At 34.6% G+C, this 23,170-nt stretch overlaps 1 protein-coding gene across 1 annotated transcript; it reads right to left on the reverse strand.

Moving 5' to 3' along the window:
• Positions 1–354: 354 nt before the first annotated feature.
• Positions 355–22,538, reverse strand: LOC128157396 (furin-like protease kpc-1). The gene is made up of 14 exons (XM_052819915.1): positions 22,334–22,538; positions 21,871–21,984; positions 18,991–19,119; positions 18,688–18,755; positions 18,364–18,452; positions 18,028–18,200; positions 17,704–17,907; positions 17,289–17,389; positions 14,341–14,450; positions 14,138–14,255; positions 2,652–2,971; positions 2,493–2,537; positions 1,355–1,528; positions 355–887 (listed from the first exon to the last, which is right to left on the reverse strand). The coding sequence occupies exons 1-14, from the start codon at positions 22,484–22,486 to the stop codon at positions 706–708; spliced, it is 1,980 nt and encodes a 659-aa protein (XP_052675875.1). The 5' UTR covers positions 22,487–22,538; the 3' UTR covers positions 355–705.
• Positions 22,539–23,170: the final 632 nt, after the last annotated feature.

Raw genomic sequence — 23,170 nt, forward strand, 5'->3', positions numbered from 1 at the left:
TTTGTCAACATAATTCGGCTGTTGCAATGGCACTTCCGTTAATTGCGCATTACTCGTTGAATAAGACCGAGATTTTTAAAAATAAATCATATTTGCGGAAAGAGAACAAATGTTAAAAAAAGTATATATAAGCATTGAATCATTATTTTTTGACAGATGTGGTCTCATAACTGCAACGGTGTGTGCAAACAAATTTTCATAACGCGCTAGCGCGCGTTATTCAATTTTTATGCACACACCGTTGCAGTTATGAGACCACATCTTTCAAAAAATAATGATTCAATACTGAATACTTAAATCAATCTGAAGCATTCATTGAAAGGGAAATGAAAACAAGGCATGGACTACAAATGACTAGCTTTTATTTAATGTTACATTATGATTAGTTCCTGTAGGTTATTTATAAACTGTTGTTATACAAATTACAATTTCTGTAAAATTACAGAATTCAATTTTCAAGAAAACATTTATACATGTAAATGGAATTTTAAATTAATATATTCCAATTTCAATACACTTTATCAATAATCATCATCATTAAAACTTTTCACATTCAGTTTTTTGTGTCGCTAAATATTTTCTTTTTAATTTTGAATAACTGACGTGGTTGATGGGTATCTCCAGCTGATGTTGTTTGTTTCAATGTTTTTACAGCTGGCTTGGCTGAGCGACGTATTTTCCTTATAATAACTACAAGCGTATTTATTAATATAAATAAACAGCAATTGTTGCTATGACTATGGTAACAGATGTCGATGTTTCAAAACCCAAAGTATTACTAGCATTCTGATCACTACTGTGATCTGGTGAACCGGTATCAATTGTTGTGTCAGGTATTCTCGAAGGAGTGAAATCCGTAGTGTTATTCCTGTTAATCTTGCTATTCCCTACAAATACACCTTCTGTGGTTAAGCCAACTATTTTTGAGATGCTTGATCCGAAAAATACGATATTTGTTGATGTTTATTGTATACAAACAAAATTGACTCTCTCTGTACATTTTATCAACAATGAACATTGCATTTAAACTTCGAATTATATACATAAAAAGAGACTTTTATGAATTATTTTCAAAATTGTTTTACTTTTTGTTTCTTCTTTTCTCTTTCATTAAGTTTTATTGACAAAAAATATAATGTTAATGGCTTAATTATCATAATATTAAACTCAAATTCTAAGCGTCAAACTAAATAAATCAATAAATATTTATTAGCTTTTTTATTATGAATTTCGTGTTTGGAATCTCGAATTTAGAGAAAGAGCCTTCGTTCATGACTTTCTTATTAGAAAACATGATGAAACTAGTATTCAAAAGCAGGACTGGTTATGACAACTAATGCCTAGTATTAAATACCTGAACTGCTGTACTCTAAAGAAACAACGTAATATGTTGTTGTGTCAGGTATTATCGAAGTCGTGAAATCCGTAGTGTTATTTTTGTTAAACTTTGTATTTTCTTCAAATACAGCTTCTGTGGTCTTGTCGGCTATTTTGGAGGTGCTATATGTAGACGTGGTGCTGATATTCTCTACAAGATAAACAAATTGGGCCTACAAATCTCATCTAATATATTTATTTGATTAAACAAAAGATTATCATATATCATTAAATATTTTCCCAGGATAATAAAGCAGTTATTCTTTTTCGAGAAATTTAATAAAAAAGGGTATTTTATTTTGGTTGCCTTAAATGAATTTTCAAGCACAAATTCCTTAAGCACTGCATTCCAATTAAAAGAATTGTATTCCACATCTACAGGTATCGGATGGAGCGGGTTGTAGGACAATATCAGATTCACTGGACTCGATATATTTAAGATGACGTCACATAAATAAATTGTTATAGACTGGTCTTTTTTTAAAAGGAATAAGTAATCATTTTTAAGTATTAAAAGTTATCAAATACGGTCGGGCGTGATCAAATTCAATAAAGCCCGACTAAAGGATTGATTGTTCGGTTTCATGTTGATCTTTACGGGGTTATAGAGGATACTTCATGATCAAACGGACAAAAGGCAAAACCCTTTTGCATACTAGCTTAACAATTACATGTACGCATACATGACTCTTGAAAGCTACAAATGCAATTTACATGTACACGAATGTCTTTAAGGGGGATGTGCGGCCATTTTGTACATTTGAGTATAAGAATGTAAACATTTCTTGAACTGGCTTGTTTATGGCCGAAACTGGCCAACATGTTGCCAGAAGTATTAAAGCAATAAATACGAAGTCTTATATGTCTTTACATTCTTATCCACAAATATACAAGATGGCCGTACATCCCTCGTAAAGTCTTAAAAAGAAAATGCAATCATTAAGTACTAATAGTTAAAGATAACTAATGATGTTTTCATTTATAAATATGAAGGATATTCACAATTAAGTCTTTTTAAACAGATAATGAGTAAAATTAATAATAATTTCTAAATATAGAGTTAAGCTTTCTTTTTTTAATGTATTTTGGTGATTTCTTGATTAACATAAATATACCTTTTCTAAACCCGTAAAAAGTAATCATCCATGATTTTAGTGTTACTGAAAAATTAAAAACAATATTAATATATATTACATGATGACATAGTGATGTCTATATAACGTTTAATACAAAGACTTTTGTGATTTATGTTGGGTATTTTTTACTTATTTTACCTTGAGTGGTGTATTCATTGTCTGTTTTTGCTGTAAGTTTCCAAACTCCTTCAAGTGTTTCCCCCCAAAAATGAACTGTTGAAAAATCCCATACTTTTGAACCTGAAAATGGATACTTCACCGAATCCAAGGGTCTTGGAGTCATAAGATAAGATTTTGTCCCGGTCGTCGATTCCAATAGCAAAATCACGTTTCCTCTTTTTCCAACATAAGAAAATGACACTCTGACTTGTACATGTTCAAGACTGTCTATTCGACAGCTTTCACCATTACGTATTCTCTTACTGCTAACAACAGTCGGAGAGGAGTAGTGTGTTGATCTGAAAATTATTTCTTACATATATTATAACTAGCATTTTGTGTAAATCATTTGTGAATAAATTCCTTATCATATATTATTTTAAAAAATATCTTAAAATTCAGAGTTAAGTACACAAAATAACAAAAAGAGGGTGATTTATAATTTCAATTTGTCAAATTTAAGAGGTAAAAGCTTTAAAAGCCCCGATTATAGCAGAATTACAGTATTTTTGTCCGGTAAATATTAATTAGTTATATATTCTTAAGCAGAAAATTTACATGTATAATATTTTTTTTTATTTTAATCTTATCTATCATCAAGGTATTAGTTACATGCAAACAAGATAAACTAGTAATAGTTCAGCTCTGGCGTGAATGTACAAAATAAGCAAAGTCGACATTTGACAGGAAGTTGACTTCCACGTGTTACAAAAATAGCATATCTAAATCAAAGTACTGAAAGTACTGTTAGACGGTGGCGCCGTTTGAAAGTGGCATATTACATGTATGATAATTATTGTTGTCGAAAATCCACAGCCAGCATCCCTTACCAAAATATTGACCTTCTGGCAACACATTCTGGCATTATTGCAGCAATACTGCAGCAACATTCTGGCAATACGTTGCGGCAATGTTGCTGCAGTAGCGTTTTTCGTATGCAAATGAGATTGCGGCAATATTGCCAGAAAGATGTTGCCGCAAAAGTTTTGCTGCAACATATCGTTGCGACAACCCCTTTCTGGCAATACATTGCGGCAACGTTGCTGCAGTAGCGTTTTTCGTATGCAAATGAGATTGCGGCAATATTGCCAGAAAGATGTTGCCGCAAAAGTTTTGCTGCAACATATTGTTGCGACAACACCTTTCTGGCAATACATTGCGGCAATGTTGCTGCAGTAGCGTTTTTCGTATGCAAATGAGATTGCGGCAATATTGCCAGAAAGATGTTGCCGCAAAAGTTTTGCTGCAACACATTGTTGCGACAACACCTTTCTGGCAATACATTTGCATAAGAAAAATGACATTACAGAAATATTGGTTCAATGCATTTTCTGTGCTCTGGCATCAATGGTACAATATATGCAATATTTATAAATAATAAATGTATACAGTAAAGCAGTCATGTATTAATCTACAACCAAAATGAAAAAAAAAATATCTTTAATTGCCATTTAATACAGTTTTATTTTTTTAAAGATGCAAAAAGGTTACAACAAGGCTATCATTTTGCATTACATTAAATTTGGACTTTCAAAAATAAAAAATAAAAAACAGTTTGTGATTACACAATATTACAGAAGTAAAAAAATTATATTATTCAATGTAACATGCACAAAATAAGTATTGAATTAAAAATATAACGTATAATATTAGAGACCTGAAACTGGAATTTCAACATGCTTATAAAGGACACCAGTTAAAATTAATAATCTTTAAATACAATAAACTCAAATATGATGAACAAATCATGATGAAACTTGACTAAAAGTACTCGGCCAATCAGTGACGTTTTATTGCTGCAGAATAACATGTATTGTAGTTTGATTGACACAACGCGCACAGACCGATTGACACAACGCGCACAGGCAGATATGGACAAAAGTTCACTGTTTACCATAAGCAAAGCTCAAACCATATAGTTCACAAGTCCTGCACAACCACTTGCTGTATTACAACTGATCAAGGCATTCATCCTAGGCATTCCAAATGTCCCTTTTTTGACAGCCTCGTGGGCATTCTGATTTCTGACATAAACAATCACAAAAACAGCTATCAGAATATCACAACAATATCCACATTGGAATTCAGCACTGTTGTGTGTAGCACAGTGTATGTTCCTCTCCATAATCTTAAACAAATTACGTCATCATTCTTTATTGGTTGCCAGTTCCACCACTCATTTAATCAGTAAGGTGACAGCTTTTTTCATGGTTTTCTTCAGGTCTGTGTAATCCAGGGCAGACCTACTGGGAAGATAAATGGATTTCATATTAGAACATTGGCAATTGTTTTCAGATTTTAAGCAGTTTCAAGGGGGGTCAGGGGGAGTCCAGACCCCCTCCCCCTTCAAATTTTTTAAAATTACATTATAAAATTACCAAAAATATGCCTCAGACCCCCTTCCCCTGGCAAACTCAAATAACCGTCGAACCCTCCCCCCCCCCCCCCCCGGAATAAAATTCTAGATCCGCGCATGGTTCTTAAACAGTGTTAAACCCATTGTTATAATGGTAGATCGCAGTCTTTCGGTTTATATTCTTATAACAAACATGTTTAAACTGCCATTCAATGAATATATTTTTATTGCTAAACTTACTTTTTCAAAAACGTGCTCATGCAGATGGTGCAGGGGATGTCAACACTTGATTCGTTCACTCAGATTCGTCCTCAGTTCAGCCGCTGATTTTTTTTTTTACAGATAAACACTCCATTGACAGTGTATTTTTTAACCTTGTTTACAGATAATACCCGCTTTCATTCATTTCACCATCTCCAATGATCACTGCGATGGCAGGAGGCTCGAAGGCAGACAAACATGGCAGCTTCGAATGTGAAAATTGGCGGCTAGCGATTTGATCGACCAATCAGCGCGCGCGTAACTTAACATTGAAACGAAAGTAAAAGTGGAAACAACCCGCATACGAAAACTCATAATTCAACATGCATCGAGCAGTTTAGATACTCAAAACTAAGTAGACTGATATTTTAACTTAATAAAAAAGAATATACCGTTACAAAAGAACAGACAGGTCGGTATTCACGTAAAACATGAGTTGGGGGGGGGGGGGGTTGATTCAAACAGTACATCGTAACCATGCATAACAGTTATATGCCATTGAAGTGAATATCACTGTTAATTGAGACTTTCTTAGAATAAGACTTTAATAATAAAATATTTATTAGATTTAATTTTTTCGACTTATTATTATTTTTTTGGGAAAAGCAATTCATGCAATTATAATTGACAGTTTTAGACTTGTGCTGAATGTGTAAAATTTTATAAGTCTAAATTCTGCTAAAGCTTTTGCAAGCTCGGTAAGCATAATAAATCAGAGGAAAAAGAAAAGTTTGTGGTAAACTTCTAGCAAATTTTGAGGCATTACATGTATAACTGAAATCATATCTAAATAATTGACAATTTTTTAACTCCCCCCCCACTGCTTGGCTTCTCCTTAAATTATAATTAAAGCAGAAATCAAATATGATGCCTAGCAGTATTGCCAGATCGAATTATATATATTATGTATAAATTAGTTCATGATCGATTTAAATGATCAAATAAATGTAGATGTTACCAGAAAATTATTTCTGGCAGTATGATACTGAGTGTAGCCAGAATATTACCAGAAGTTGTTGCAGCTAGTGGCAATATTCTAGGTGCATGTTAATATAATTTTTTACAGAAATAACTCTAATAGTATTGCCAGAATGTTGCCAGAAGTTATTGCCACTAGCGGCAACACTCCAGCAGTATTGCCAAAATGTTACCAGAAGTTGTTGCAGCTAGTGGCAACATTTCACTAGTCTCAAAATCTGGTTTCTGGTAACAAAAATGTGTTGCTGCAATATTGCCGCAATATTGCGGCATTGTTGCAGCAATAATTTTACTTTGGTAAGGGATCTCATACGTGTACTAATACCTGACGCTTACTCGCACAACTGGTCGTGAGTTACCTACATGGATAATTCTGTGTAAATCGTAGTTGTGATCACAATCCACACTTTACAAATGTTGTGTCTCTTTATCGTCATCTTTTGGGGAGAACCTATAGATTTATCACAGTAGCCTTTGTAGTATAGAAGTTTGTATCTATATGTTTGTATCTATATGTTTGTATCTATATCAGTTGACTTTAAAACTCCGTTTTCGGTTATACGTGTACTACATGTACGTATTTTGATTGCCCCAAAATGACTCATTAAATATGTGGGTTGCCACCACATATTAAATGAATAATTCCAATCCAATGCGATTTCATCACAGTACGCCCAAATATTTGATTGTATAAAGAAGGGAAATTTTTGGGTTTTTTTCCTTTTGACCTTTGTGTTGATCCCGCAAAGGGGAACAACTTTTGAAAATTGTGGATTGGACTATTGTGCTTTAAAGATATTGTAGATTTCTCAAAGTAACGAGAACAAACAAAGCATTGGTATGATAAAATACTTATCAGGTTTTTACTAACTATTTGGGTATACATGTAGTACGGTTATTGTCCCTCTCGACAGCATTTTCCCTCAATTTCTTCACGGGGAAAAAGTTGCATCATCACACTTGCTTGTAAACCATATGCATCACACTTGCTTTGTCATCATAGTCAGTTAATAAATTTAGGTGTACAGAAAACAGAATGGTTTACAAGAACCTGTTTGCGAAAACTGGTATAGCTTTTGGAATGCACGTCATCATGAAACAGAAGAGTCAATTTATATTTTATCTTCGACTGAAGTGGATTATTTCCATTTGCTCGCAACGAAAGTGAATAAGAATTTGAAAAATAAAATATCATACAATATTCAGTCGCGGCAGTTTCATAAATCCACGTTTTAAAGTACATTTGTCTTATTGTATTTAGCTTTAGATTTATTCAAATCATTTGAATGAATTTGGGAAAGTCACATATATATTTTATCGCTTCTCAGTACACTTAACACGCATAATTTACTTGCTACATGAAACTTTTCTAGTAAACTTATAATAAATATTGATTAATTATTCAAAATTAGTTTTTAAAAACACCAAACAAACAAAATCCAAGTTGAACGCATGTTTTTTCTGACCGTACAGCTGTGTATATAAATTTCATTTTATTCTTTGCATGTATTATACAATAGATCTAGGGTTTGCAAATCCCGGCAATATTTTCGGAAAGCTATATAGTTCTGTAGCTCAGCAGAATACTACAGTCATCTATGAAGCACATTTTTTACCTTCATGTTTCATTATTTATCGCAAATATAGCATGAATGTATACGCTACGGCCGATGTAGCATTTCGTTGAGTGATGACAGGTGTGTATTTCGATTGCAAACTGACGCATTTATATAGGCCCGCCTATTTGTAAATGGAAACAAATGTCTAAGATAGCTCATAATAGAGTTGTACTCGCGAGTTAAAAATTATTTGAGAACAAAAGGGGCGATATTTACGTACATGTGTAAAACATGTCATCTATTAGCGACAAAATCCCCCAAAACCAAAGAAAAGGTTCTCTAATAGCAGAGACGGGTGCATATGGATTAAAGTCCGAATTGTACTTCGCTCATCGAATTGCGTTATTCAGTTTATTGTGAACAATTCATCAGAAACTGTTAAGTGAACAAAATTATTATATCTTACATTACCGTTCACAATGTACCATAAATGTAAATGGAATACTGCATGAGTTGAACCGATTGTTTTTTTCTCACAAAAAGCTAGCGTTTGCTGCAAATTAGAGATACACGAGCTGACACGCCGTGAAATCCATCAGACGTTTTACAGCATGTCTTTAATCCCTTATTTGCTTACAAAAAAATCTGAACCGAAAATCTTTTAAACATCGTAAAATGTGGTTTGTTTATTCATGTATACATGTAAAATTGTAAAATGGCGACTTGATTTGCACGTGAATTTTACAATCCGACGCCGATCGATTAGCGTGTTTGAGAGAAGGTCAGCAGCAAGTAAAGCGTCAACATCAGTAGTAAATATTTTCTGATGAATATAGAGGTGCCTGTAATAAAATTAATGTTCCTATAGACTGAGTGGGTTACAAAATTAGGTAAATCACAGGTCAGTCCAAAATTAAACACATTTTTATCGTAAATTTCAAGTTTTTCGTTAGCTGCAGGACTGTAAAAAAATTCGGATGGACGACCTGGGAGCTACAGTGCCTCCCATAGTAAACAAGAGGCCCATGGGCCACATCGCTCACCTGAGGAACAATGGGTATGATAAAATCAGCTTTATGAAGTCATAATGCAAACAATCTGGACAATGTTCAATAATACATGTAGATCCTGTAAAAATAAAATCCATTTTTCCCCCTGGATATTCTTATGTTTATAATCATTAGTCCCTTTTCTAACAGGATGATTTTATAGTCATATCACATGTTGAGTATTGCAGTTCTCAAAAAGATCCTTTACAATTGTTTATATATGGGATCTTAAGCTATATCAAACTCTGAACCTTCTTGTGAGGCCGAAGAATTGTCCTGGAGCCAAAGTCTTAACAATTATAAATAATCATCTGGCTGATTAGTTTCTGAGAAGAAGATTTTAAAAGATTTACTCTATATATTCCTTTGTAAAACTTTAACACCCCCCACCCCCAATGTGGCCTCACCCTACCCCCAGGGATCATGTTTTCACAACTTTGAATCTACACTACCTGAGGATACTTCAACACAAGTTTCAGCTTTCCTGGCTGATTAGTTTCTGAGAAGGAGATTTTTAAATATTTACTCTATATATTCCTATGTGAAACTTCGACCCCCCCCCATTGTGCCCCACCCTACCCCCAGGGATCATGAATTTCACAACTTTGAATCTACACTACCTGAGGATGCTTCCACACAAGTTTCAGCTTTCCTGGCTGATTAGTTTCTGAGAAGAAGATTTTTAAAGATTTATTCTATATATTCCTATGTAAAACTTCAACCACCCCATTGTGGCCCCACCCTTCACCCGGGGGTCATGATTTTCACAACTTTGAATCTACACTACCTGAGAATGCTTCCACGTAAGTCTCAGCTTTCCTGGCTGACTAGTTTCTGAGAAGAAGATTTTAAAAGATTTACTCTATATATTCCTATGTAAAACTTCGACCCCCCCATTGTGGCCCCATTCTACATCCAGGGGTCATGAATTTCACAACTTTGAATCTACACTACCTGAGGATGCTTCCACACAAGTTTCAGCTTTCCTGGCTGATTAGTTTCTGAGAAGAAGATTTTTAAAGATTTACTCTATATATTCCTATGTAAAACTTCGACCACCCCCCCATCCCCCCCCCCCCATTGTGCCCCGCCCTACCCCTGGGGTCATGATTTTCACAACTTTGAATCTACACTACCTGAGGATGCTTCCACACAAGTTTCAGCTTTCCTGGCTGATTAGTTTCTGAGAAGAAGATTTTCAAAGATTTATTCTATATATTCCTATGTAAAACATCGACCACCCCATTGTGGCCCCACCCTTCACCCGGGGGTCATGATTTTCACAACTTTGAATCTACACTACCTGAGGATGCTTCCACACAAGTTTCAGCTTTCCTGGCTGATTAGTTTCTGAGAAGAAGATTTTTAAAGATTTATTCTATATATTCCTATGTAAAAATTTAACCACCCCATTGTGGCCCCACCCTTCACCTGGGGGTCATGATTTTCACAACTTTGAATCTACACTACCTGAGAATGCTTCCACGTAAGTCTCAGCTTTCCTGGCTGACTAGTTTCTGAGAAGAAGATTTTAAAAGATTTACTCTATATATTCCTATGTAAAACTTCGACCCCCCCATTGTGGCCCCATTCTACATCCAGGGGTCATGAATTTCACAACTTTGAATCTACACTACCTGAGGATGCTTCCACACAAGTTTCAGCTTTCCTGGCTGATTAGTTTCTGAGAAGAAGATTTTTAAAGATTTACTCTATATATTCCTATGTAAAACTTCGACCCCCCCCACCCCCCCCCCATTGTGCCCCGCCCTACCCCTGGGGTCATGATTTTCACAACTTTGAATCTACACTACCTGAGGATGCTTCCACACAAGTTTCAGCTTTCCTGGCTGATTAGTTTCTGAGAAGAAGATTTTCAAAGATTTATTCTATATATTCCTATGTAAAACTTCGACCACCCATTGTGGCCCCACCCTTCACCCGGGGGTCATGATTTTCACAACTTTGAATCTACACTACCTGAGGATGCTTCCACACAAGTTTCAGCTTTCCTGGCTGATTAGTTTCTGAGAAGAAGATTTTTAAAGATTTACTCTATATATTCCTATGTAAAACTTCGACCCCCCCCCCATTGTGCCCCGCCCTACCCCTGGGGTCATGATTTTCACAACTTTGAATCTACACTACCTGAGGATGCTTCCACACAAGTTTCAGCTTTCCTTGCTGATTAATTTCTGAGAAGAAGATTTTTTAAGATTTACTCTATATATTCCTATGTAAAACTTCGACCCCCATTGTGGCCCCATTCTACATCCAGGGGTCATGAATTTCACAACTTTGAATCTACACTACCTTAGGATGCTTCCACACAAGTTTCAGCTTTCCTGGCTGATTAGTTTCTGAGAAGAAGATTTTTAAAGATTTACTCTATATATTCCTATGTAAAACTTCGACCCCCCCCCCATTGTGCCCTGCCCTACCCCTGGGGTCATGATTTTCACAACTTTGAATCTACACTACCTGAGGATGCTTCCACACAAGTTTCAGCTTTCCTTGCTGATTAATTTCTGAGAAGAAGATTTTTAAAGATTTACTCTATATATTCCTATGTAAAACTTCGACCCCCATTGTGGCCCCACCCTACCCCAAGGGGTCATGATTTTCACAACTTTGAATCTACACTACCTGAGGATGCTTCCACACAAGTTTCAGCTTTCCTGGCTGATTAGTTTCTGAGAAGAAGATTTTTAAAGATTCACTCTTTATATTCCTATGTAAAACTTTGACCCCCCATTGTGGCCCCACCCTACCCCCGGGGGTCATGAATTTCACAACTTTGAATCTACACTACCTTAGGATGCTTCCACACAAGTTTCAGCTTTCCTGGCTTTCTGGATCTTGAGAAGAAGATTTTTGAAAATTTCTCGAAATTTTTCATTAATTTCTAACTATCTCCCCTTGAAAACGAGTGTGGCCCTTAATTTTCACAACTTTGAATCCCCTTTGCCTAAGGATGATTTGTGCCAAGTTTGGTTGAAATTGGCCCAGTAGTTCTTGAGAAGATGTTGAAAATGTGAAAAGTTTACGGACAGACGGACAGACGGACAGACAGACAGACGGACAGACGGACGACAGACAAAATGTGATCAGAATAGCTCACTTGAGCTTTCAGCTCAGGTGAGCTAAAAACTGCAATTCACGGCGCACAAAAATTTGCGCTAGTTTTGGACTTTTTAACCTTATTTTTACACAAATTCTGTAAAAATAATTAGTACCATTAATTTCTTTAGCAAGTTTACTTCTGATATCGTCACTTTACTTGCCTCAGATTTTCTCCTAAACATGATAACCGACCTCGGAAAATAAAGTATGTTAATTTACGTCAAGATCGAGAGTCGCCATTTTTAAATGTAAACAAACTTGCACCACTTTAATTTACAGGGCTGGTGATGGTGTTTAAAAGGCTATCAGAAGCAAGTGAAGTGACGATATCTGTAGTAAAATGTCCGAAGAATTTTTTGGGATCAAATATTTGTACAGAATGTGTTCGTAAATGAGATTAATCAGTCCAAAACTAGCGCATTTTTTTTTTGTGCGCAGTAAACTACAGTTTTTTATTATGGGAGGCACTGTAGCTCCCAGGTCGTCCATCCGAATTTTTTTCAGACCGGGAGCTACAGTCCTGCAACTAGTTTTTTTGTATGTTTAAAAATACATGCACACTTGTAGAAGAAAGTGTGCCATTGATCGGTTTAAGTTCAATAAAATGTAATTTATGTAATATTCATTGTCAGTATCTGTTGTGATTTCTTTAGAATAAGCTACAATAACAAATAAATATTCTGCCTCAACTAAAATTAATGCGTTGAAAATGACTGAATTTATCGATGAAGCATAATTGCTGAAATATGAAATGGCAAACCTGTTTAAATAGTGTGTTTCTGACAATTGTTTACATCATTCAAAAAAAAAACAAGATGCGATTATTATGAGATTATTTAAATATAGGTACGAAATGATTAGCAGCTTTAATATCTGATAACATTAAAATTAGTTCTCATACTGAAATCGACATATAGATAAAACATTGCGTGTAACGTACACTGCATACCTAACAGAGTTATCGTTCCTTATCCGCTAGGGTCCCTGTGAGAAATACTCTTCCGGTCAGGACCGTAGCAATAGACCGTGGCTATTTATAGCCACCGTCTAAAAAGGAGTGTGTAAAACTTTTAAATATCTGCATTAAATAGTTGCTAAGAAACTGATTTCAAATTCAGGCTAAAAAAAAACAAAGTTGTTATATAACAGGGAGTTGACGTCCAATTCAGGCACGTAGCATCGTTTTTGAAAGTGGGGGGGCCAGACCCATCCAAAAAATCTTGACAAGCAAAAAAAAAATAAAAAAAATAAAAATTTAAAGTTTCCAAAAATCTTCAAAATTCTAATCCGTGGGGGAGGGGGGGGGGGTAGACTCAACTATACTTCCAAAAAACTTTTCCTTCCAAATCATGAAATTCCTAATCCGTGGGGGGGGGGGGGGTACCTTCAATTTGACTACTCATTTCCTAATTTTCATATCAATTTTTTAGTAACTTCAAAAAAAGTGGGGGGGGGCCAACTCCATTATAATTCATTTTTTAATATGTAAATTTAAAAAAAATTGCTGCTGCGAGAAAAAGTGGGGGGGCCAGGCCCCCCCTGGCCCCCCCCTGATGCTACGTGCCTGCAATTGGTAATAAAAATAGATCTCACTATATGGCGTGCCTAAACAAAGAGTGCGTTTAATTTTCAAACATCTGCAATGAATAGATGTTGAGATATGTTTTCACGAAATTTGAAATTTGGGCTTAAATGAATAAAACCGTTATACTTAACAGCTGTTGACGCTCGATTTATACAAAACTAGATCCCATCACATGACATGCCTAAAGAATGTTAAAATCCAGGAACTTGCAATTAATAGATGCTGAGAAATTTTTCTTATGAAAATTTGATAGAAAATTTACGTTTAAAATAAACAAAGTCGTCATTTAACAAGAAGTTGACGTCAGATTGGTACAAAAAAAACCACCCAGATAGACAGTCAGACAGACGGGTGGACAGACAGACCGACGGACACACAAGGGTAAAACACTATATACCTTTCTCCTTTTGAGCGGGGGTATAATTATTATTAAAAGCAGGTTTTGCAGAAAAAATGAATTTCAAAATATACAACTAATTAATATTGCTATAAATATTACAATAAACTATTATTATGCTGTAGAAAGACTTATTGCTTAACGGCAGTATGCATACCGAACCACATAAAACTCTCGAGTAGAACAGGATACTTGTTTCGCCACTGGCTCCCAACTTTTTGCCTTTTTAACCAAAGCTTCCGCATCCATTAGTCCAAAACCAAGTACTTGACTTACTAAGAACGAGAGGAAAAAGTTACAATTTTTGTCTTATTGGTTTACAAAATAATAACATCATAATTATGCTTTAAACGTTCCAACCGTAAAATCCACCACCATTGCGCTGCCAATATGAAAATCCGTCTCGAAGATTATGTCTTTTGCTTGTTTGCACGATGAGATGTTGTATATCACGCCAAGTTAAAGATGGACTGTGAATAAAAAGGTTAAATTTTCTTTAAATTCGGTTAAAAAGCTCCTTTCTGACATCATTGGTGCATAACGGCATCGTGCAATGACATAAGCTTTACAAAATGAATGATGATTAGAATAAAAAAAAATTGTTGGAGTTTTTACGAATGAATTTTATTTATTCATGAAAAAATTATCATAGTTAAGACTTACATGTAATATAAAATTTCAAAATTAAGCAGCTTACAGGATGATAACTCTTGTTGACTTTGTTTCTCTTTCCCACTTTACTCTCTTTTCACAACAACAAAATTGCAAAAAGCACAAGTTTGACATGTTTTTTTTATTATTAAAAGGTCTTTGTTAAGATAGAGGGAACCTATATGTATATCAGACCTACAAATTTCATCTATCATCCTCTCATAGACTTAGTTCAAGTTCAATGTACGGTTTCAACTAAAAAGCTCTCATTATGTTAAGTTTTATCCAAACAGGGCTAAGTGGAGAGTATATATATATATATATATATATATATATATATATATATATATATATATATATATATATATATATATATATATATATATATGCTCTTAAAAAGATATTGTGTGATCCGACATGACGTTGAAACTTGACCTACAAACATCAAACAAGGTTACTACAAACCCTTTTATCAGAGGCACCATTTGAATGAAGTATGAGCCAGACTAGAACTAAGGGAAGAAAGATATGCTCTGGACAAGCATTTTTCAATACAATTCTGATATGACCTTCACATTTGACATTGAAAATTTGTTCAAGGTCACTACATACCCTTTACTCTAAAGCTCTGTTTGTAAAGTATACGCCAAGTAGAGCTAATAAACAAGAGGCCCAGGGGCCACATCGCTCACCTGAGCAACAATTGCCTTAATTCTGATCAAATTAGCATTACAGTTTCAAAATATATTGACAACTGAGTACAGTAGATCTTGCTAAAAAAGATTTGAAAATCTGCCAATTTTAGCCACCTCTTATTTTTTGGTAAATACCAAGCCCCTTTTGTTGTTGTACCTGTAGGAAAATTTTTCTCTATTCCTATAACCCCCCCCCCCCCCTCCCCATTTCGTGGCCCCACTATTCTCTAGGGAATCATGGTTTCATCAAACTTAAATCTACCTTTAATTTCATAACCTGTGCTTTCACGCTAAGTACTGAGTTTTGGACCGAAAACTTTCCCAGAATATTTTTAAAGATTGTAAAACTTGATCCCCCAATTGTGGCCTCATCCTACCCCCGGGACCATGATTTGAACAAACTTGAATCAACGCTTCCTGAGGATGCTTCCATTTTAATTTGAGCTTTTCTGGCCTAATAGTTTTTGAGAAGAAAATTTTTAAAGATTTTCTCTATATATTCCTTGGTAAAACTTGATCCCCCAATTGTGGCCCCACCCTACCCCCGGGGACCATGATTTGAACAAACTTGAATCTACACTACATGAGGATGCTTCCACTCAAATTTGAGCTTTTCTGGCCTGATAGTTTTTGAGAAGAAGATTTTTAAAGATTTTCTCTTTATATTCCTATGTAAAACTTGATCCCCCGATTGTGGCCCAACCCTACCCCCAGGGACCATGATTTGAACAAACTTGAATCAACACTTCCTGAGGATGCTTCCATTTTAATTTGAGCTTTTCTAGCCTAATAGTTTTTAAAAGAAATTTTTTTTAAAGATTTTCTCTATATATTCCTATCTAAAACTTGATCCCCCAATTGTGGCCCCACCCTACCTCTGGGGACCATGATTTGAACAAACTTGAATCTACACCACATGAGGATGCTTCCACTCAAATTTGAGTTTTTCTGAGCTGATAGTTTTTGAGAAGAAGATTTTTAAAGATTTTCTCTATATATTCCTATGTAAAACTTGATCCCCCAATTGTGGCCCCACCCTACCCCCGGGGACCATGATTTGAACAAACTTGAATCTACACTACATGAGGATGCTCCCATTTTAATTTGAGTCTTTCTGGCCTGATAGTTTTTGAGAAGAAGATTTTTTGAAGATTTTCTCTATATATTCCTATGTAAAACTTGATTCCCCAATTGTGGCCCACCCTACCTCCGGGGACCATGATTTGAACAAACTTGAATCTACTCTACCTGATTATGCCTCCACACAAGTTTAAGCTTTACCGGCCTTATAGTTTTTGAGAAGAAGATTTTTGAAAAATACCAACAAATTTTCAATAATTCTCAATTATCTCTCTTTAAAAAAGGCGTGGCCCTTCATTTGAATAAATTTGAATCCCCTTCACCCAGTGGTGCTTTGTGCCAAATTTGGTTGAAATCTGCCCAGTGGTTCTTGAGAAGAAGATGAAAATGTGAAAAGTTTACAACGACGACGACGACAACGACAACGACGACAGACAACGGACAAATTGTGATCAGAAAAGCTCACTTGAGCCTTTGGCTCAGGTGAGCTAAAAAGTATACATGATTAAAAAGGTATTTTGGTGTGGCCCGATATGACCTTGATCCTTGATCTAAAAAAATTGTTCAAGGTCAGTGAACACCTTTGACCAAATACACTCTGTGAGTAAAGTGTAAGCCAGATTGGACCAAGGGGAGAGAAGATATACAAGAATGTTCTGCTATGATCTTAAAGTTTTTTCTCAAAACATGGTTCAAAGTCATCATTTACCCAAATGCACTCTGAGGGTGAAGTATGAGCCAGATGAAGGGTAGAGAATATATGCTCCGAACAAGAGGACGGACGGACGAAAAGACGGACGGACGGACGGACGGACTGATCACTTTAGGTCGCACGCAGAACGGAGCCCTAATGGTACAAGAGGTGTTTTACTTTTGTCTTACTTTGTTTCTAATGCTAAGGCTATCATTCCTGTTGCTGATGGAGCTGAAAATGACGTTCCTTTCAATCCATCCGAACAAGACGATGAAAATGAAGTTGATGTCTAATTTCATATATTGAAGATATTAAATACTAGCATAACATTTGCATATCATTTTACAGGTCTTAGATGAACAGATCAAACAAAAAACTTAAAAATGCATAATACTTCAAGTTTGTAAAACAAAGATATTAAAAAAAAAAATATTCTATTTATTGAGTTCAAATAATACGCCTTCCGTTAAAATAATGGGCATATTCTTAAGATATTCCTTTAATTTTGTTTGAAAAAGTAAAAATCTATATTCCTTAAAAACTACAATTGAATTTAAAAGATGAACTTATCTTGTACATATCTTGAATGTTGGCAAAACTCACCAGTGTTTTGTGTTCGTTTCCAGAGTATGTTGCAGCAAACACTGGAGCACAGACCTCAGCATAAAATGCCGCTCGACCGTCGGCTCCCACGCTGGTTATTGGTATCGTATATATACTTTTGACGTAACCATCCCCATTGCAATTATCATTTAATCCTCCATTTCCTGCAGCCCACACATAAATAACACCTTTTGCACCTCTACCCTGGAATGATACTACACTAAAATTATCTATTTTATAATTTTTTGCTTGAGATAGTATTCTGCTATTTAATTACCTACAAACTTTCAAATATATTACACATAACTGGTTTTTTAAAAATACCTTAGTAACGCCATCATATAAGGCACTTTTAGTCACAGAGCCAGGTCCAGCGTATCCATATCCAGACTTAGGACCCCAACTGTTTGTGTAAATATCGACATCCGCCAAATGATGATTCAAGGCCAATGCTTCGGTGACATCTGTTACTCCCCCATCCCCAAGTATTTCAATTCCTAAAATAATGTTGTATAGTTTTAAATTACTTTAATTCATTTGGTTTTTCAAAAAAAAAAAATGAAATTAAACTAAATAGTTTAATATAGACAGTTTAAGTTCCGTATGACAAATACTGAGGATCAAAAGGGTCTTTGTATTCAACCGGTGCGTTTTCCTTACCGAAAATCGTCGATTTATGAGCGACACCTACAATACACCGATTGTTGTTTGCTTCTGCAGCTACCAGTCCGGTTACCTTAGTTCCATGACTAAAGTTACACATTTAAAGAGTTAAATGTATTTTTAAAAAATACTGACAGATATTGAGATATATATATTTATAATGCATGAATCAAAATGTAAAAAACCAAATCAGATGGTCGAGTTTAATGATAGATAAGTAAATTGTAACACTAATTTTATGTTTGATGATGTCTACTTGCTCAGCATGAGTTACATATAAATACGGCTTCTACAGATAACTAGTTCAGAGAAATGATTTACCCATCCTCTACAGAGGTCGGCGTTGGGTTTGAATCGTCATTGTAATAATCATAGCTCTTCTCTGCGTTCTGAAATTTTCAAAAATAGAACTCTTCTCTTTTAGTGAATCAACGTGTTATGATTCTATAGTAAATAGTTTGTAATATTTCAAGAATCGACTATTCTTTAGTACGATATTATCAAAATCAAGTTAGATTAAAATATTTTAATTAAAAAGCATAGCACAAAGGAGTGCATGGCAACTAAGATTAGAAATGATAAATAATATTGATACGTCATTAGCCAAAACAATGCATATTGTACTATATTGTTGTGCAGGTCCGGGTGGTTCAACTGCAAGCCATCATCAACAACAGCTACAGTCACGCCTGACCCAGAGAGACCAACAGACCAGGCCTCTTGGACTCTCATCGAAGGCAGCACTTGGTTATTCTAAGTAAAACATATTACATTTATTAATTAAATGATCTACATAAAGTCGTCCTTTTTTAAAGCGCTAAGCATAGCTGCAGCGCTTTTTTGTCGCCAGATTTCTAAACCTACTTCCACTTTCGTTTTCGCGTTTCCTATATACCGCCACCTACTGGCGGATGCTGGAGAAGTCGTATCATGGAGAAGTCGTACTCTGTAAAAATCATAACTATGCAGTAGGGGGAACTTAATTATCTTCAAGTTATCCTGCATGCAGATGCATTTGTTCCTCCAGTATTAAATTAACAATAAGTTTCATTTAAATGTCATTATTATAATTATATATCGGATACGGGTGCTCCAAAAGCCATGTCATAATGATTTATTTCGAGAAAAAATGGATGTTATATGCATTAAATTGTGTTTTATGTGTTTAGTAATAATTGGAATAATTGTACAATATCAAGGTTTTGAGTGTTTTTAAATGTAATGTGTTACAGTTATGAACACCATGTTTTATATAAAAATGTAGAATTTATATATATAAAATTTTTCAATTAACACCGGGCCCTTTTCACGATAATTTGTGCTGCTTTTTATAAACATTATTTTAGGCTTTGTTTCCTGTATGCAATATTTCAGAAATATTTTTCTTTCAATTTGCATTGATATGTAATTTTATAATTATCCAAAACCAATGATTTGATTATTATTTATGAAAAAAATAAAACTGTTGAGTTACTTGAAATACTACAGTAAATATATGTAATAATCTTTATAAAATGATACCAGCTTACCTCGTTTAATTTGCAAATATGATTTTATTAATGATTTAATTTATGTGCAGTATGGACAAATTACGCATTAATAAAACACTTAGTAACAGTAAAAATGTGTAAGATTCAACATTGCTATGAATTAAATATAACTTTTAGATATTTAAATGAATTCGCTTATTATGTGATACCCATTATATTGGTATATATGAAATAAAACTTCTTGCCAATTTAATATTGCTTGATAACGTCGAAAATATACTAAAAGTTTTCTATCTGAGTTCAATTTTTCTAAAAGAACCCGTACCCTATTACATGGCTACGGGTTTTCTTTAATACGACCTCTGTTACGCTGGTGAAAACAGTTCCTCCATCCAATGGCAACTTCTCGGGCCTTTCCAGCAGACCTTGTATGTATTGCAGGTGTCACTACAGTATTAAAGTTTACTATATATCCCTACCATAAATGCGCATCTTTAGATACAAGTTAAAAATTCAAAACAAACTTCTGCGAAAATCTTTTTGATATTTTTTAAAACAACACTTCTTCTCCAATTTAGTATCAAAAACACAAGCAAGGCACGAGAGGTTTTTTTACGTCGAAGTTACACGTGTGCTTGAAAAGCACAAGACCACAAGCCAAGAACTTATCACCCCTCTTCCCATAAAAAACAACACACATCACAAAAAATGACCTAGCTCGCATTGTTTCAAAACGTGAATAGTCAGACATCTTACACATTATTTTTTTCATCCATAAAAAGGTAGCCCCTGTTGCAGGCGGAAACGGCCCAAATTCGAAGGAGAATTCGGGAATGGTTTTGCCTCAGCTAGGTTTAGACGTGAACCTAGTACGGTGAAATACTGTTGTGACATCTGCATAGGCGTCCATGACAACATCCTTTTAATAAAACTTGTTAAAAACACAATACTTTTTACGTCTGATGAGATGTGAGCTAGACTTCATCAAATTCAATGATATACCCTAAAATATACCTCAGAAGAGACCGTCTAGTTGAAATCGATAAAAGGAAATATATCCAAGATATCTTCATTGAACAATTAAAATTTTTCACTCATAAAAGTTCAGGAACGAAAACAAATTTCTTACGGAGATTAAGAATGGGAGATGTATACATCTTTTGTCCATTCGGAAGTACTCGGGATACCTCGCGCAATTTTTCAACGTTATCATCAGGGCTTATTAATGGCTGACGCAATGCAAAATCCCCGTAGACTTTCTATTTTTGGATGTGTATTGAAACCTGAAGCGGTAGAGGGGGCGTTTCAAAACAGATAATCTGGACATTTTTCATATTAGTGGATGAGCGTAGTTTGAGCACAAAGGTATTTATGATTATCGAAATATCAAGCAAAAAGTGGTGAAAAGAAAAACTCGGGACAGAGTATAACAATATGCATGTGGACATACCGATCTCGCATACATATATAACAAAGTTGTATGTTAACAAAAATAAAGTTGCAGGTCACCATATGTACGTGTTTCGCATGTCAACATAGCTAAACAGCATATCAATAAAAATTAGTTCCATGTCGATGTAAACAAGTTGCCTGTCAGCATATTTTTCTCGCATGTCAACATAAATTAGTATCATATAACATGCATCGAACAACTTATATATGGTCGCAATTTGATTATTTTTGAAACTTACATTATTTTGACATAATAGCAATTTCTTAATTGCAAGTCAACATAGTTATGATGTATGTTGACAGTATTTTGTTTCATGTCAGCATATTTATCTCGCATGCCGGCATATTTGATAAAAAATTAACTTGCACACAGGGGGCAGTTGTATTTCACATATGTTTTAAATAATCCGATTCTTCTCCGTTACTTTTCAGATTTGGAAAGGGCTATATCGTTTTCATGACAAAGAATTTCTATGAAGTTCGCCGACTATTTTGAGTGTTTTGTAATTTTGTTTGCTTTTGTGATTTTAAATGTTGAGTGTGAGATAAATACAATTCTGACCGTTTCTTTAAATTTCACCGCCAAGTCTTGAATTATGGTATCATCCCTGCTAGTTCCAGAGTTGGACCGTTGTCTTGCATTGGGACATTTTATCAAGAAGTATTCACTTGTAACCTATGTATTAAAATTTGAACTAGATTACCTTTTTATAAAAGATATAAAAAAAACTGTACATGTGATGATTTGATAAACACGTTTTTCTAAAAAATAAAATAACAATTCAAAATGTGCATTTCAAAAAATGAATAAATGTAATTTTAATAGATGATATTACTTCTGTAATAATATTGATAATTTGTCACTGAAGTGTTAATAATTCTCTTTTTTTAAAGTACCTTTATATATAAAATAATTATCGATTTCATTTTATCAGTAATACAGAAAACATAACTAAGCTATTCAATAACAGACATGTCATAATGCTGAAATAGAACGTTATTTAATAGGATATCGTTTTACTTACTTGTTTGACAAAATTGCATCCGGCGTTATTACAAAAGTCAATCACGTGGGTTTTAGAGTTGGCTTTGATGGCGTATTCATTAGCTGAAATTCTTTTAGTAATATTATCTGAGGTTAAAATCATGAAACAAACAAAAAGCAACACAAAGTGCATACTGGAAAAAAAATTCAACAAAGCAATTGAAGTAAGTGAGATTGAATGTTGAATGCACTAAATGAAAATGCCTAAAGTTTTTGAATGCACCACCTATTTAACAAATACGTGGGAGGGGCTATGATAACAGTCAGAACACCATCTGACGTTTGGAAAATCGAGAAAACACAGGTAATCTTAGACAGAAAATGGAAATTATCTTCCTGGTACATATATATTCTTTATCTTTATCCCTTATCTTATAATCTATGATGAAATCACATCTTCAAGACCAGGAATTTTATTTTGAAAATAATGACATTTATTTTTGCTTTTGCTGAATTGTACTACAATATTATTGTATTCAGTATTGTATTTCAAAACTGCACAACGTCAGAGCAAAATAAACCATGAGATTTAAGTGCAAAACAATAAATTCCCCTGTCGTTTGAAGTAAAGTACTTGGTGTGCAATCAATTTATTGCATTTACACACACCACACAAGTAGAATTTCTATGCTATCTTATCGTACAATGCAGTATGCTCTTGCACGTTTCATTTTGGGATTTCCAATGAGAGTGTCATTCGGTTTTTTATATAGGAAAGAAGGGATTAAATACCTTTGCTGATTTATTCTAATTTTCTTATCGACGAACCCTAAGGCAAGTGTTGACATTTAAAAGATTATAATCCTAAGTACTTCCT

This window comes from Crassostrea angulata, chromosome 7, assembly GCF_025612915.1.
Source record: "Crassostrea angulata isolate pt1a10 chromosome 7, ASM2561291v2, whole genome shotgun sequence".
In the NCBI taxonomy this organism is placed as follows: Eukaryota; Metazoa; Mollusca; class Bivalvia; order Ostreida; family Ostreidae; genus Magallana; species Magallana angulata.